This window comes from Sinocyclocheilus grahami, unplaced genomic scaffold (genome assembly GCF_001515645.1).
Source record: "Sinocyclocheilus grahami isolate Dianchi unplaced genomic scaffold, SAMN03320097.WGS_v1.1 scaffold275.1, whole genome shotgun sequence".
NCBI classification, from domain to species: Eukaryota; Metazoa; Chordata; class Actinopteri; order Cypriniformes; family Cyprinidae; genus Sinocyclocheilus; species Sinocyclocheilus grahami.
In genome coordinates, this window is record NW_015505454.1 from 640,786 (window position 1) to 654,946 (window position 14,161).

The 14,161-nt window shown below is 38.0% G+C and overlaps 1 protein-coding gene across 1 annotated transcript in view; it reads left to right on the forward strand.

Moving 5' to 3' along the window:
• Positions 1-49: 49 nt before the first annotated feature.
• Positions 50-14,161, forward strand: part of LOC107599931 (oxysterol-binding protein 2-like) — a 16,493-nt gene continuing 2,381 nt past the window's right edge. Inside the window, exons 1-2 of the mRNA XM_016291668.1 lie at positions 50-254; positions 679-720. Of these exons, the coding sequence (XP_016147154.1) occupies positions 59-254; positions 679-720 (238 nt within the window). The 5' untranslated portion in view covers positions 50-58. The remainder of the gene's footprint in view (positions 255-678; positions 721-14,161) is intronic.

A 14,161-nucleotide genomic window follows, 5' to 3' on the forward strand; every position in this document is an offset into this window, starting at 1 on the left:
TGCACTCCATGTTTTGGTTGCTCCTGTCTTCGTCGCTCCTGATAGGACACAGGCAGAGATGGCCCATACGTGCCGCGGCACCATCAACCTGGCCACGGCGCACATCGACACCGAAGACGCCTGCAATATTGTTCTGAGCAGTGGGGGGCGCACGTACCATCTGAAAGCCAGCACAGAGGTGGAGAGGCAGAGATGGGTCACAGCACTGGAGCTGGCCAAGGCCAAAGCCATCCGAATGATGAACGATCAGTCCGGTAAGAGCGGGAAAATTCTGGTGAACATAGATATTTTTTTTTTAGTTTGTGCTTTTAAGCTGAAATTGATCATTGCCACACTGATTTGCCAGCATTTTATTTGGGCTTGTAAATTGATTGTCTATATAATAAACTGGGACAAAGATTCTACTATATTCAACACATCACATCAGTCTTTAACAAACATTTATCTGAAGTTTCCTGGCAACAATAGGTCACTTTGAAGTTGCTTTTATAGCAAATGAGGACACGCATCTGCCTTTTTAGCAAGATGGCATCTAATCGTATGGTTGAAAGTGTTACTTTGTAATTGAAACAGTATAGAAATGTTGGTCTGGATCCATGTTTTCTCTCTGCTTGGAACTAATTGTGTTAATTGAGTTGCTGCATAAAGGTTTTGAATGGAAAATGTCTGTGCTTTTAGACAATGGCCCCACAGCCCCTCTAACACACTGTTATCAGTCAGGTAAGGTGACTGGGCTTCTTACAGAGGCTTTGCATCATGTTTGCAGGGTTGGTGTGTAGTTCAGAGTGTTTGCAGAAAATTGCAGGGCTCGGCAATAAGAATTTTCTTCTTCTGGTCCAGTAAGGAGATTAAATTTGCACTGGCCATGTCATTGGATTTTCACTGGCCGCACCATAAAAAGGTCTGTTTTTATTTAAAAAATGTTTTTAATGAACTAACTAAAAACAAAATTAAGGTTTTGTAAGGGTCATGAACTGAGGAATAAAAAGTCCCCTGATCTTTTCACATATAAGAGGTCATTGTATTATTAAAAACATCCTGTATGTTTCAGAACTGATAACTTTCTCATTAGTCTAAAAACAGTTTATATTGAAGCCAATCTGCCAAAAAAACCGGGGCCGGATTCACAAAATTCTTCTTAAAGGTCCCATATTGTCACAACTGAAATTTCCTGGCTTTTTTCACGATTACTGAGGTCTAGGGGCTATTTAACTACCATATAAGTTTCAAAACAGTCAGTCCACAGTAAAATTCACACAGCCTGCTTAAAGTTCTAGCTATTTTTCACGAACCGTTGTGACTTCCGTAAAAAGTTGACATCATAACTACACAGTCACTGCCTTCAGTCACCACCCCGAGCACCGCCCACCTTCCCACTCTCCTTTTGCCAAACCCCCAGACAACATCGCGTCCATGCTTTTGCTGAGCAACGACAACAGGGAAACATGTGGAAAAGGTTAACTTTAACCACGAAACCAGATCGGCCGACCTGTAACGTTACACTCTCACTCAAAGGATGGACGATCTGACAGGATTGTTACAATGAGGTGATCACATCTAACGTTTATAGTAAAGACAAACTCACCGTGTCTATCATGTCATGATGAAGATGTATATACATTTCAGTTTCAGCAGGAAACTATTTTTACAGCTACATTATTGTTCCAGCCACAATTAATCACAAATCACAACAAGATGATATTTTTAGCTCCTTATGTAGCCGAACTTGCGCTGATTTGAATGGGCCGCCTCCAGTTTTACCTTTGTTTCCTTTGTTTTGCTGCCTCCAACTAGCGCTGTGACGTCGCTGACCCTAGTTACCTGTGGTTGGCCTGGCCGTGCATCACTCAGAAAACAACAGGCCAATCAGAAGAGAGGATCATGAATATTAATTAGACAGGCCAAAATCGACCTGTTCTCAGCAGAGCTCCTGAGAAAGGAGCTGTAAAAATATATTGAGATGGTTTTTGGTACTTATACCGCAAATATATATTCTTAAGGACATCAAAACCTCAAATAAAACTCCAGAAAGGTATACAATATGGGACCCTTAAGATCAATTCCACGAAGTTCGTAAGAATGTTGTTAAGTGCAATTCTTGAAAAATTCTTAATAAGTTCTCAAATATATTCTTAAGAACATCATAGTTTTTTTCTTAAAGGGGTCATGTGATGCTACAAGCACTTTTACACGTTGTTTGAACTAAAATGTGTGTTGGCAGTGTGTGTACACAACCACCCTATCGCCTTCACTAATAATGTGCTAATTAGCAAGTTTCACGATGAATGCGGCTAAAGTAAACAGTCCCTCAGCCAGCAGCTCGGAAGAGAGGGGCGGGGCCAGCAGAGCTCATTAATATTTAAAGGAAAATGCTACAAATCTGCATGCTTTGAAAAGAGCTGTTTTTGACCGGGTAAAAAAGGTGTTTTTTACACTACCATTGAGAAATTTTAACCAAACTATGTTACAGACTTTTCATTAAGACCCTAAAGAATCACATCAACTTGTGGAAAATGGGTATCCTATGACCCCTTTAAGAAGAAAATAACAGTCGTTATCTGAGTGAATACATGGCGCACTGATAAACTCACACTTTATTGTCTTTTTGCGCTTCCTGCAGATTACCCTAATAATCTTAATAAGCATGCACATTATTTTCGTCACGAATTTGACTGGCACTCAGCTTCACGTTTTTAATGTGCCGTGTTTTTGAACAGTTATTTTTAAAATAGCCTGTCTCAAGCTGCAGCGATATGTTTCATTCATTTTTGTGGTGTTTTTGCGCTCTCATCTGAGTGAACGCTTGCGGTATGTGTGTCCGCGCTGCTACAGCAAACGCGTCCTGCACATTCATGTGCGCTGAATACTGCCAACGATTATGTCATAAATAAAAGATATGTCAAAAAGTAGCGTCACACAGGCTAATCATGACCGATCATTGTTTACATTATCAGTTATCGCTGTCACTTCAGAAAACTCATGCACATCCCTATTAATAGTCCTACTATGTATTATATGTAGCTAGTGTTGTTGTAATGCTTAACAATTTATTTGAAATAACCCAATAAATTAATTCAATTATTCTTATTGTTTGGGATTTAAGACAAGTCTGGGGCTGTCCTAAATTTAAGAAGTTATTTACGATGATTTTTAAGAAGATTCTTTTCAAGAATTTGAATTCTTCTCAAGTTTTGTCTTAAGAACAATCTTAAGTAAAAAGATAAGAATATTCTTAAGATGAATTTTTGGGAATACTAAATATTCTTTAACTTTTTTCTTGTTAAAAAATAAGAAAATGGCAGTTAAGAAGAAATTTCTTCTTAAGAATGTTTCATGAATCCGGCCCCTGGTTGTGGAATATGTGACTTTATGTCGTTATAGTGTAGCTAAACACGGTCTCCGCAGAAGATCAACACCCGCTTATACATCACTGCCTGTTTAGCCCCGCCCACTGATTCACGCATGTAGTGTAAATAACGAGAGAGGCAAACTCAGGTCTACACAGCAATCAATTGATAAACTTTATTTGATGAACTTAATTCTTAATTAATGTCAGTAAGAACTTGGTCCTTTGTTCACTTCATTTTACCGCGGATTCGTTTACAAACAAGGCACAATTCCATGCAGGATTCTCAGAAAGATTGAAACTAAAAGACGATGCTGTGCTGACTATATTGGATCCGACAGTAATGTCGCACTACACAAGTTTGAGTAACTGTTTTTATTATGTGGTCACTATTGCTTTGTCTGTTATTACAGATTTGATATTTACTGAGTAATAATGTGTTCTTAACCATGTCACAGCCATGTCCATCGGTGAAGAATGTAGGCTGTCAATCTTACACAACTGTTAGCCAATCATAGCAGTGGGCAGTGTTGGGTAAGTTACTCTTAAAAAAGTAATTAATTACTAGTTACTAATTACATCTTCAACAGTGTAATTAGATTACTGTACAAATTACTCTCTCCAAAAAGTATTTAATTAATTATTACTAATTACTTTCTAAATCCTATATCAACCTTGACAAGTTAATGATATAAGGATAGACATGAAACAGTTCTTTTAATTCTTTCAAATAAATAATAGATAACTACATAAATTATTCTGGTCACACTTTAGATTAGAGTCCAATTCTCACTATTAACTAACTGTTAACTATGACTTTTGCCTCAATATACGCCTACTTACTGCATATTAATACTTCGTAAAGTAGCTGTTAAGTTTAAGAATTGGGTAGGATTAAGGATTTAGAATAAGGTCTTGCAGAACAAGACATTAATATGTGTTTTTTTAAGTAATAATAAACGGCAAATATCCCAGCAATATTCATGCTAATAACCAACTAGTGAATATTGAGAATTGGACACTTAAGTGTTACCAATGTTCTTATTAACTCACCAAAGTATTTAAAGTTAGAAGGGTACATAAAAAGCATGCGTTTTTTAGGTTGGACTTTAAATTTTGATGTTAAAGTCGGTATGAAACGGAATACGATTGTCTTTTTATCTCTACTGTGATGTATAATTCCTAGTGAAACTGCATCTGAAATGAGAGGGCGGGACTTGATTTCGTCCTTCGGGAATTGATTGGATCATTGGAAGCTGGCGTTGCTAACAAAATGGAGGCAGATCTGAATGCCAGTTTGCAGTTAGTTGTGGGGGGGATTTCTCTCCACTGGATTCACCGCCGACACCCTAGCATGAAGAAATTTTTTATTTATTGAGGAAGACGACGACGAGGACGATGAGGACGATCAACGGCACAAAACATGCCAGAGAGAGAGAGAGAGAGAGAGAGAGACTGAATGACTGAGTGCGTCCTCCATCAGGTTAAGTCATATTCATAAAAAAATAGTTTGCAATGTCCTAAGAGTAATGTTGTGGAAATATCTTGTCAATTTTTAAGGGTAGTGTACTCCCCCATGGCTTGCGTCAGCACTGGTCAATGCATTGATTTCTATAAAGTGAAGCATCAGCTTCAGCTTTTCCCCTTGTTGTTTATCCCAGCGTTTACCCTTCACGTCACTAGCTCCGCCCTTGCGCCATAGCTCGTGACCGGAAGAGAAGATGAGTCGTTTTGAGGGGGAGGGGAGGTTAACGTTTTTGATTAAAGATTACGAGGGCACATGAATTTAAAAAAAATAATGAAGTGCACGGATAAATTATTTATTATAAACACTACAGTATTCCATAAAAAAAAAAGAATTTTCCATTTTGATTTCATGCCGACTTTAAATCCACTATTGCATTGTATATAAATGTTCTACAGTCTATACACAGTATTAAGTTCAATTACATAAGAAGTAACTGTAATTAAATTACAGAAAAAAATAAGAGTAATCCCTTACTTTACTTTTTCAAGGGAAAAGCAATTAAATTACAGTAACTGATTACTTGGTAACTAATTACACCCAACACTGGCAGTGGGCATTTACTTTCAAGTCTACAGTCCGCCTCGCCTATTCAAACAGAGCGTTCTGATGAGGGGGGTCAAAACAGGACAGAAAATAGCCTATTGCTGTCTATTGATGTTTTTTGATGTAAAAATCTTGATAACATTATAAGTGGACCTCAGAGAACAGTACAAAATAAAAAAACAAAGGCAGTTCATGACCACTTTAAAAAAAAAACCTAATGAATAAATGTAATGGAATTAAGAACTGGTAATTAACCAGATATAATGTATGAATTAATGGATGCACTCTGTCTGAAAAAACAATGACATATGATGATTTATCATTTTCATTCTAAATTCCAAAAAAAAAAAAGACATGACAAAGCGTCATCCACGTCAGCCAGCTGGCTAACATTACCCTGATAATGCATTTAAATGATCAGAATTGAACAACAATGTTCAATATATCATAGAAAACCAAATATTTAAATATGAATATAATTTTAAATTAAGACTTGAGACTATCTCACACTGTTCAGGCAGTCCTTTTTGTTGAGCCCTGGAATGATTGCATTCGGACTGGACTGGCTCAAAGATGTTTTTTTTTTTATTGTTTAGTTTGCGGTAACTGCTGTAGGTCACTGCATTGCTTCAGATAGGTCAAATCTCTCTTTCCACTAAAGATGTCTTTGACCTGAACAGTGAGCTGTCGAACGGATGGTATTAGCCTTTGGCTTGAAACACTACATACTGTACATCTGTTCATGCTTCTCATTGATTGAATGCTGAACCAGGCTAGATGAGATGGTACCTCTGGGTTTCAGGACTGCATGGAGCATGATTTTATTGCTTATGTTTATGTAACCGTGCTATTCAAACTTTAGGACCTCTAGAGGACATGTTTACATGGACTGCAAGACTCCATTTATTTACTACGTTAGAACTGAGAGTTGGATATATACAATGTGAGGACAACATTCATTAATCAACAACCTCAAATGCAAATGGAAATATGAATTTAATAATTTTGAGAATATTAGGTCTTGTTCATATTATTGCAGTCAATGTAAATATAGCCAGTGCCTGCTATTTTGCAGCGCTCTCTTTTTTTCTTGAAAGACAAGGCACTATTTGGTCAAAGCTGTTGCACAAAGCTGCATGTGTTTAAAACCGCTCATACTGGCATGCACAAAGCTGCATGTGTTTAAAACCGCTCATACTGGCATGCACAAAGCTGCATGTGTTTAAAGATACATGGTCATTTCCTTTTAATTAAAAATCTCATTCCAGGGTGTTAGATCTGGTCTCCACGCCAGATAATAATTAGGATCCATCCCCAGATGCCAGATCCCGTCAGAAAATATCCGTTTGTCCAGTAACAGAACAACTAGTCAGCAGCGCTGTTAATCCAAACCCTGTTAACAGCAAGTCTGGTATCCAAAAATACCCAAAACAAGTGTTTAACAGTCTTCTGTCAATCAAGAAGTTGACAGAGAAAAGCCAGAGAAGAGCGGAAGCAGGAGACGAAGTGATGATGGTAAAAAGTACAAAAAGAGTTTATTGAACTATCTTAGTTGCGTATGTCTCAATGTTCAAACTTCATCTGACCAGCACAAATTCAACATGTACTGTTATACCAAAACTGCTTCACAGCAACATCCCATAAACCTTGGGTTTCCATAAACATTCCTTCTTATCTATCTCCATTCATACAGACAAAACAGTTCATGAAACCCCACAAGCATGAGATTGAACAACAATGAAAATTAATAAGAAATATAATATACAGAAATATAATAAATGAATAAACAATACAAATACTAAATAATATAATGATAAATAATAAAAATAGTCAAATGATAATTATAATCAAATAATAAATCATATGACTAATGATTATAAAATGATTACGTGAATAAATGAATAAGAAACCTAACACACAATTTGCACGTGAGGATCTAAGGATCCTTCAAGGGCATCCCAATACTTAAATTAAACTCTTGGGTCAAGCTGTAAATGTTATCATACAAAGCTGTATGAATCACTCAGTGTGTTGTCTGTTAGTTCTTTGGCAGTTCTCAGGGTCAGAGTGGGTCAGCACGTTCACCATGTTACAGCGCTGTCCTATATTTGAGACCTGAAGCGCTCATCTCCTGTGACACACACAGCTGTCATTGCTCTGTGAGCTCCTGAAGCAGATGTCTTCTGCTTTTGGGTTGAACTTGTGTTTTATGTACTCATAGCTCCAGACGTTAACCGTACATGTACTTTAACACTGAAAGAATGTTTTGCTGTATTTTATGAACACGAATGAGTGTAGAAAATGTGTAACTTTTCATTCAGTTATTCATGTATTGTATGTGCCATTGTGCTTAGCTTGTTTAAATGAAAAATTATAACTGACAGAGTAAAAAAAAAAAAAAATTAATATTTTATAAATCATATTTAGTTTTTTAAGATTTTGAAGAATTTTTTATACAAAGATGTATTGCTCAAATTAGTATTCATCATCATATAAGTGGGATAAAGTGGGGGAAAATGTTTCTGCTTTTAATAGTTTCACCACAAGGGGGCAGGTGTGTTTATTTTGGCACGTGATTTCAGTTCTCATGAGAACCTAGCCAGCACTCATGCAACAACAGAGCTCTTTTTTTATTTCTCTCTCTAATCTCTCTTGTATGTCAGACTCTCATCCATATGAAACCCTGGCTGTGCTCCAGCCCCCTCTCTTCATTCCATTCCAGATGCTGCCCACTCTTTCCTCTCACACACAAACAAACCCAAGCTTTCTATTTTTGCAGAGCTGTCACATTCTGTGTGTTCTGTCTATGCGAGTGGTATGTGTGTCAGTATAAATGACTGATTCATTCCTCTGTAGAGTTGAATGGCTGACAGAACACTGATGATGTTGTGTGTGTTTGTGGTCAGTGCACCTGAACTCTCTCAAAGTAAAATGATTCAATCCCTTTGTCTGTGTGCCATGTATAAATGGTCTGTAATGAATCGTGTTCAGAACATTAAATACTAAAGGCCAGTAAAATCACACAACTCCCCAGCTTCCTCTAACTTTTCTATGTTGTAAGAACTAAATACAAAACAAAAGGGTGACAGAGCCCAAACTTTGGAATGATCTCCCTTTTTCTGTAAGGTCAGTAAAGTCACTGCCAAAATGTAAGGTTAAAAGCAGATCTTTTAAAGATTTCTTGGGCATCTTTGTGATGGGGTGTTTTTGATTGTTTACGTTGTCTATGACTCTGTGTGTTGCTCTCTGTATTTCTTTTTTTATTCTGTGGTTGTATGTTATTTATGCATGCGTGTTAGTGACAGTGAAGCACTTTGGGCAATCAGTGGTTGCATTAAATGTGCTATATAGATAAATAAAAAGGAAAACAGAAAATAACTTAGACATTTAAATTTGTACAAAATACGATGGCTTACATTAAAGACCACATATAGATCATATAGCTAGCATAATGCCATAATACAAAATTAATGTGTATATACAGTACATATACTACCGTTCAGAAATTTGGGGTCTGAAATTTATTTGATCAGAAATTAAAAAAAAAAAAAAAACAGTAATGTTGTGAAATTGTATTACGATTTAAAAGAATCATTTTTCATTTTAATATATTTAAATTAATATAGGAATAAAATGTAATTTAATCCTGTGAATGTAAAGCTGAATTTTCAGCAGCCATTACTCCAGTCTTCAGTGCCACATGATCATTCAGAAATCTTTCTAGTATGCTGATAACATTTCTTATTACAATCAATGTTGAAAACAGATGTGCTGCTTAATATTTTTGTGGAAACCATGATACATGTTTTTGTTAGTATTAATATAATATAATATAATTACTCTTTTTTTTCTTTTATTAAAACAGATGAGAAATATTGATGACCCTTTAAACTGCTCATGTGAAAATCAAGGTTAAGATTAAAATAATAAGATACTACTAAACTGGAACCGAAATATTTTTTTTCAAGCATGATTTGGTCTAGACAAGGTTTTCAGTGGAATATGCGGTTGCCTTTGTCAGCCTGAGCTGTGCTGAAATCTGATGATGTCAGAGTGTGATCTCCTGAAGGAAGTGAGAGACCGAGAAGTGGGTCAGACTCACATCATTGATCTCAAGCTTTTAGATCAACACCATGAGCTCTAAAAGCCCCTCTCAGAACAGTGTCTATTTTTGCACCAGTATTTTTATCTGCATCCCCACCTGTCTGTCTGTCTCTGTCTTTGCCTCAGAATCCCAGAAGACCCACCTCACTCTGTTTGTTTTCTCACATACTCTGAGTCACTCTGACAGTGGCTGATCCCTGCGCTCCAGTGTCTGGTTGTCAGGATGGTGGGAGTGGGTGTCATGGTGATGTGATCCTGCACTGAGATCCTGCATAGACTAAAATACAGATTCGCCAATGCCAAGGTCATGGGATTTAATCCCTGGAGAACACGTATGATAAATGTGTAGCTTGAAGGCTTTGTAGGTGTCTTCGGATACAAGCATCTGCCAGGTTAATAAGTCATCACCGACTAAACCTGTTTGTCACCTGCTTCATGTAAACATGTGGTTTATAGTGTAATTTCATAAAAAAGCCAGCAGGTGGCAGGCCATACCTGACCACAATACTATGACCACAATAGCTGTTGGACCAGGGAGAAGCAATTCTGGTCCTGGAGAGCCACTGCTCTGGAGAATTTAGCTTTATCCCTAATCAAACACACTTGAAAAATCCTTTAGGACTAGAATTGCCCATCCCTGTATTAGATATTTTAGTTTGTGGGTCTTTAGTGGACAGCATCCCTATTACTATTGGTTATTCATGCACACAACCTCTCTAAAACATTTTCTTTTGCATTTTTCTCTTAACTAGAGACCAGGGCCAGTTGCAAAAACTTTATCAAAAACATGTTATGATCAATTAGCAGTTATTCAAGAGGAAATTGCACTTACTTTTCAGATTTAAATTAGACCAATCTGTGTTTCTATATAACTGAAGTTATTAGATGACATAGTTGAATAGTCTAAGCATTTTGCAACCACAGAAACCAGAGAGACGGACTACATATGGCAACCTACCACAGAAATAAAGACTTGTTTTTGACTTTCAAATCTTGACTGTCCACTTTGAACACAATACTCGTGATAACTGTTTTTAAAGGGATAGTTGACCCAAAAATGAAAATTGTGTCACTAATTACTCACCTTCACTTCGTTCCAAACCCATAACGCTACATTCACACGGGGCGTCAGCATCAACGCTTGACGGAGGGCATGTCTGAAGCTTGGTGCTGACGCGACCATCATAGTGACAACAGCCAATCACATTACTTTTCTGGTGTTGCATGAACGAGATTGGCTAGCGTCTGTGCTAGAGTATTTGCATAAGGAGATCTGATTGGCTGACGCCTGCATTGGCGCTTAAAGTTGAAAAATTTTCAACTTCTACTGCGAGCAACGCCAGTGACGCGACACAACAGACCCACAATTCAGTTCGGCAACGCTTGACGTCACTCCATTCAAAGTAAACAAGAGGCGTTGACACCGACGCGTCGTGTGAATGTACTGTAAGACCTTTGCTCATCTTCGGAACACAAATTAAGATATTTTTGATGAAATCCGAGAGTCTTCTGACCCTGCATAGACAGCAACACAACTATCACATTCAAGGCACAGAAAGGTAGTAAGGACATCTTTAAAATAGTGCCATCAGTGGTTCAACCGTAATTGTATGAAGCTACGAGAATACTTTTTGTGCTCAAAGAAAACTAAAATAACGACTTTATTCAACAATTTCTTCCCTTCTATGTTAGTCTTTGACACTCGTTTACGAGAGTACCATGATGCATGCGTGTGGTGGTGCTGACGCAGGAGCCGACATTCTGATGTAGAATCACTGCGGCCTGTTTACAAGCAGAGGAATGAACCGCTGATGTCACATGGACTATTTTAACAATGTTCTTACTACCTTTCTGGGCCTTGAATGTAGGAGTTCCGTTGCTGTCTATGCAGGGTCAGAAAGCTCTCGGATTTCATCAAAAATATCTTAATTTGTGTTCTGAAGATGAACGAAGGTCTTACAGGTTTGGAACGACATGAGTAATTAATGACAGAATTTTCATTTTTGGGTGAACTATCCCTTTAAAAAAAAAAGTTTTCACAAGTATTGTATTCAAAGTGGATGCCATAACAAATGTCAGTAGACAAGATTCAAAACCACTCAGTACACCACATAGCGAAACCCTGGCATTGTGGTGAGTTTTGCGCGGTCAGAAAATGTGAGAAAATTAAGTTCTAAGGGTTATTTTCGCTAATACTTTGGGCACGCTTTGTTTGGATTTGTTAGGGTAGACTGGTTACATTAGTTAGTTCTCACATTAGCTTTGTGACAAAATGCTTATTGGCTTTTATTCACTTCTGTTTTTAGTCACCCTCTGTTTTTGTTTCTTCCTTGTGCTCTCCTTCTGTTTCCAGTATGAGCTGTTTAACAGCGTGATATTGGGCTTGTTTAGAGTCTAATGAAGGTATGCAGACATGCATGTGGTTTTTCAGCTTCCTGTCTGTCACGCTCAGGGAGAGTGGAGCTGAACGATCAGTTCTGGTATGTACACTCATTACCCAGCATTCCTCAGCGAGCACATCACAAGGCAAGAAAGGAGCACCTCGCGTCCCTGTCATCGTTTCACACCCACTGCAACAGGCCTGGCATGTGGACAACACATTCTCGTTTAGCCCTTCATATTTCACTCTGCATTCTCATTATCACTCTCCATTCCTCTGTCCATGGTGCTGAAGTCTATTCTTTGAGCAAAGCGTCAGTGATTAATTGGTGACGGTTTCCCTGATATTCTCTCTCTCTCTCTCTCTCTCTCTCTCTCTCCTAGCTCTTATTTTTCCACCTATCTTATTGGCTGCTCTCTCCCCCTCCTAGTTATTTTACCTCTCTTCTTTCTCTGTAAGCTCATTCATTTTCTCTGAGTATAGACCAGAGCAGAGAACCGACACAAGTGACCTCTTCTTTTTTTATGAGGGTGAACTCATAGACAAGCTCACTCGCTCTCTCGCACGCTCCAGTTCTTTCGTTCGGCTCTGGCTGGATTCTTAACTGAGGAGTGAATCTCTATGCCAGCAGAGAGGAGGAGGGCTCTCTCCTGTGTGTAAGTAATATCATAGCATGTGTCCAGGCGAATTGGTTTTGCCTAGATAGATCGTCATACCCACTGTGTGTTGGATATATCTGTATTATATATTTAATTAAATATCTTCTAAGATATGTGAAGAATTTTTCTGCTGTGGTTCAGTAGACTTTGAGTGGTTAACGGAAGAAGTTTCTCTTGTGTATTTGTAAACGGTGGGTGGGTGTGTGTTATTTGTGTGGTGTGTGTTGTACGTCTCACCGCTGTGCCATGTCTCTGTGTGTGTTTTATCATCTCACACACTCCAGCCTGACCTGATTTACTACACACTGACAGATGGTGCATCTCTCTCCTCCTCATACCTCCATCCATCTGTCCTGCTATCCATCGTTCCTTCCTTTTTTAATGTCTGTCCGTTGGGCATTACAGTGTGATGTGGTTTGTGTGTGTTTATGAGAGAGAGAGACTGGAAACATGAATACGGGTTCTAATCTCCATTTTTTCAAGTACATGATCTGCATTGTGGTTGTTTATTAGTCTTTGCCTTTTGTTTCGTTTGTTACTCTGTATGTGTGTGTTAGCCCACAGGGAGACTCACTGTACAGTTGAGAGACTCTGTATGCTTGGATACACACTCAGCCTGGTTTCTACAACAGACGTAATTGATTATAAAACTAGCTGGAAAGGAGAAGAAAGAAGGGAAAAGGAAGGAGAGACATGCTTTGGTGATTTTACAATGTGAGGCGTGAATCCTTGTGCTGTTTATCTGTCCAGCCGTCCAGTAATTTACTCCCAGACTACAGTCTCAGATGGGATTACCACGCTTTCTCGTCTTGTCAAGTCAAGTCACCTTTATTTATATAGTGCTTTTAACAATACAGATTGTGTCAAAGCAACTTTACAGCTTTAAATAGGAAAATAGTGTGTCAATGCAAAAGGACACTCAATTTTCAGTTAAAGTCAGTTCATCATTGATTCGGTGATGTCATCATCCAGCTCAGTTCAGTTCAAATAGTATCTGTGCAATCAAGTCGATGATATTGCTGGAAATTAAGTGTCCCCAAAAAAACAAGCCAGAGGAGACCGAGGCAAGGAACCAAAACTCCCATCGGTGACAGAATGGAGAAAAAAACCTTGGGAGAAACCAGGCTCAGTCATGGGGCCAGTTCTCCTCTGACCAGAGGACTTCCTGGAGGTTTTGTGGACTTCCTGCCTTTCTTTCTTTTGCCTTTTGTCACTCTGTCTCTCTTCGTCTGTCTAATTCCTCCTCTTATCTTCTTTTTTCTGCATTCTCTCCCTATCTATGGCTTTTGTGAACAGTGTCTTGTGATATTGAGGTGGCAAGTCTGTCAAGTGCTCTTTGTGTCAGTCAAAACTGTTGCTTTATTCCCTGTGTCGTTTATCCAGTGTTGTTATTAGCTAAAACTATTATTGTTAGCTAAAAAAAAAAAAACGTATTCATTGAAATGTTGCTGTAATAAAATCAAATATAAATATTAGATGAAAAACTTCAACTTAAAAATTTATTTTATTTCAGTTACCAAGGCAATGTTTGTAGATCTCAAAGATGAAGTATTAAACTTGCTAAAACTGAAATAAAAATAAATTCAAACAAGAAAAAATAA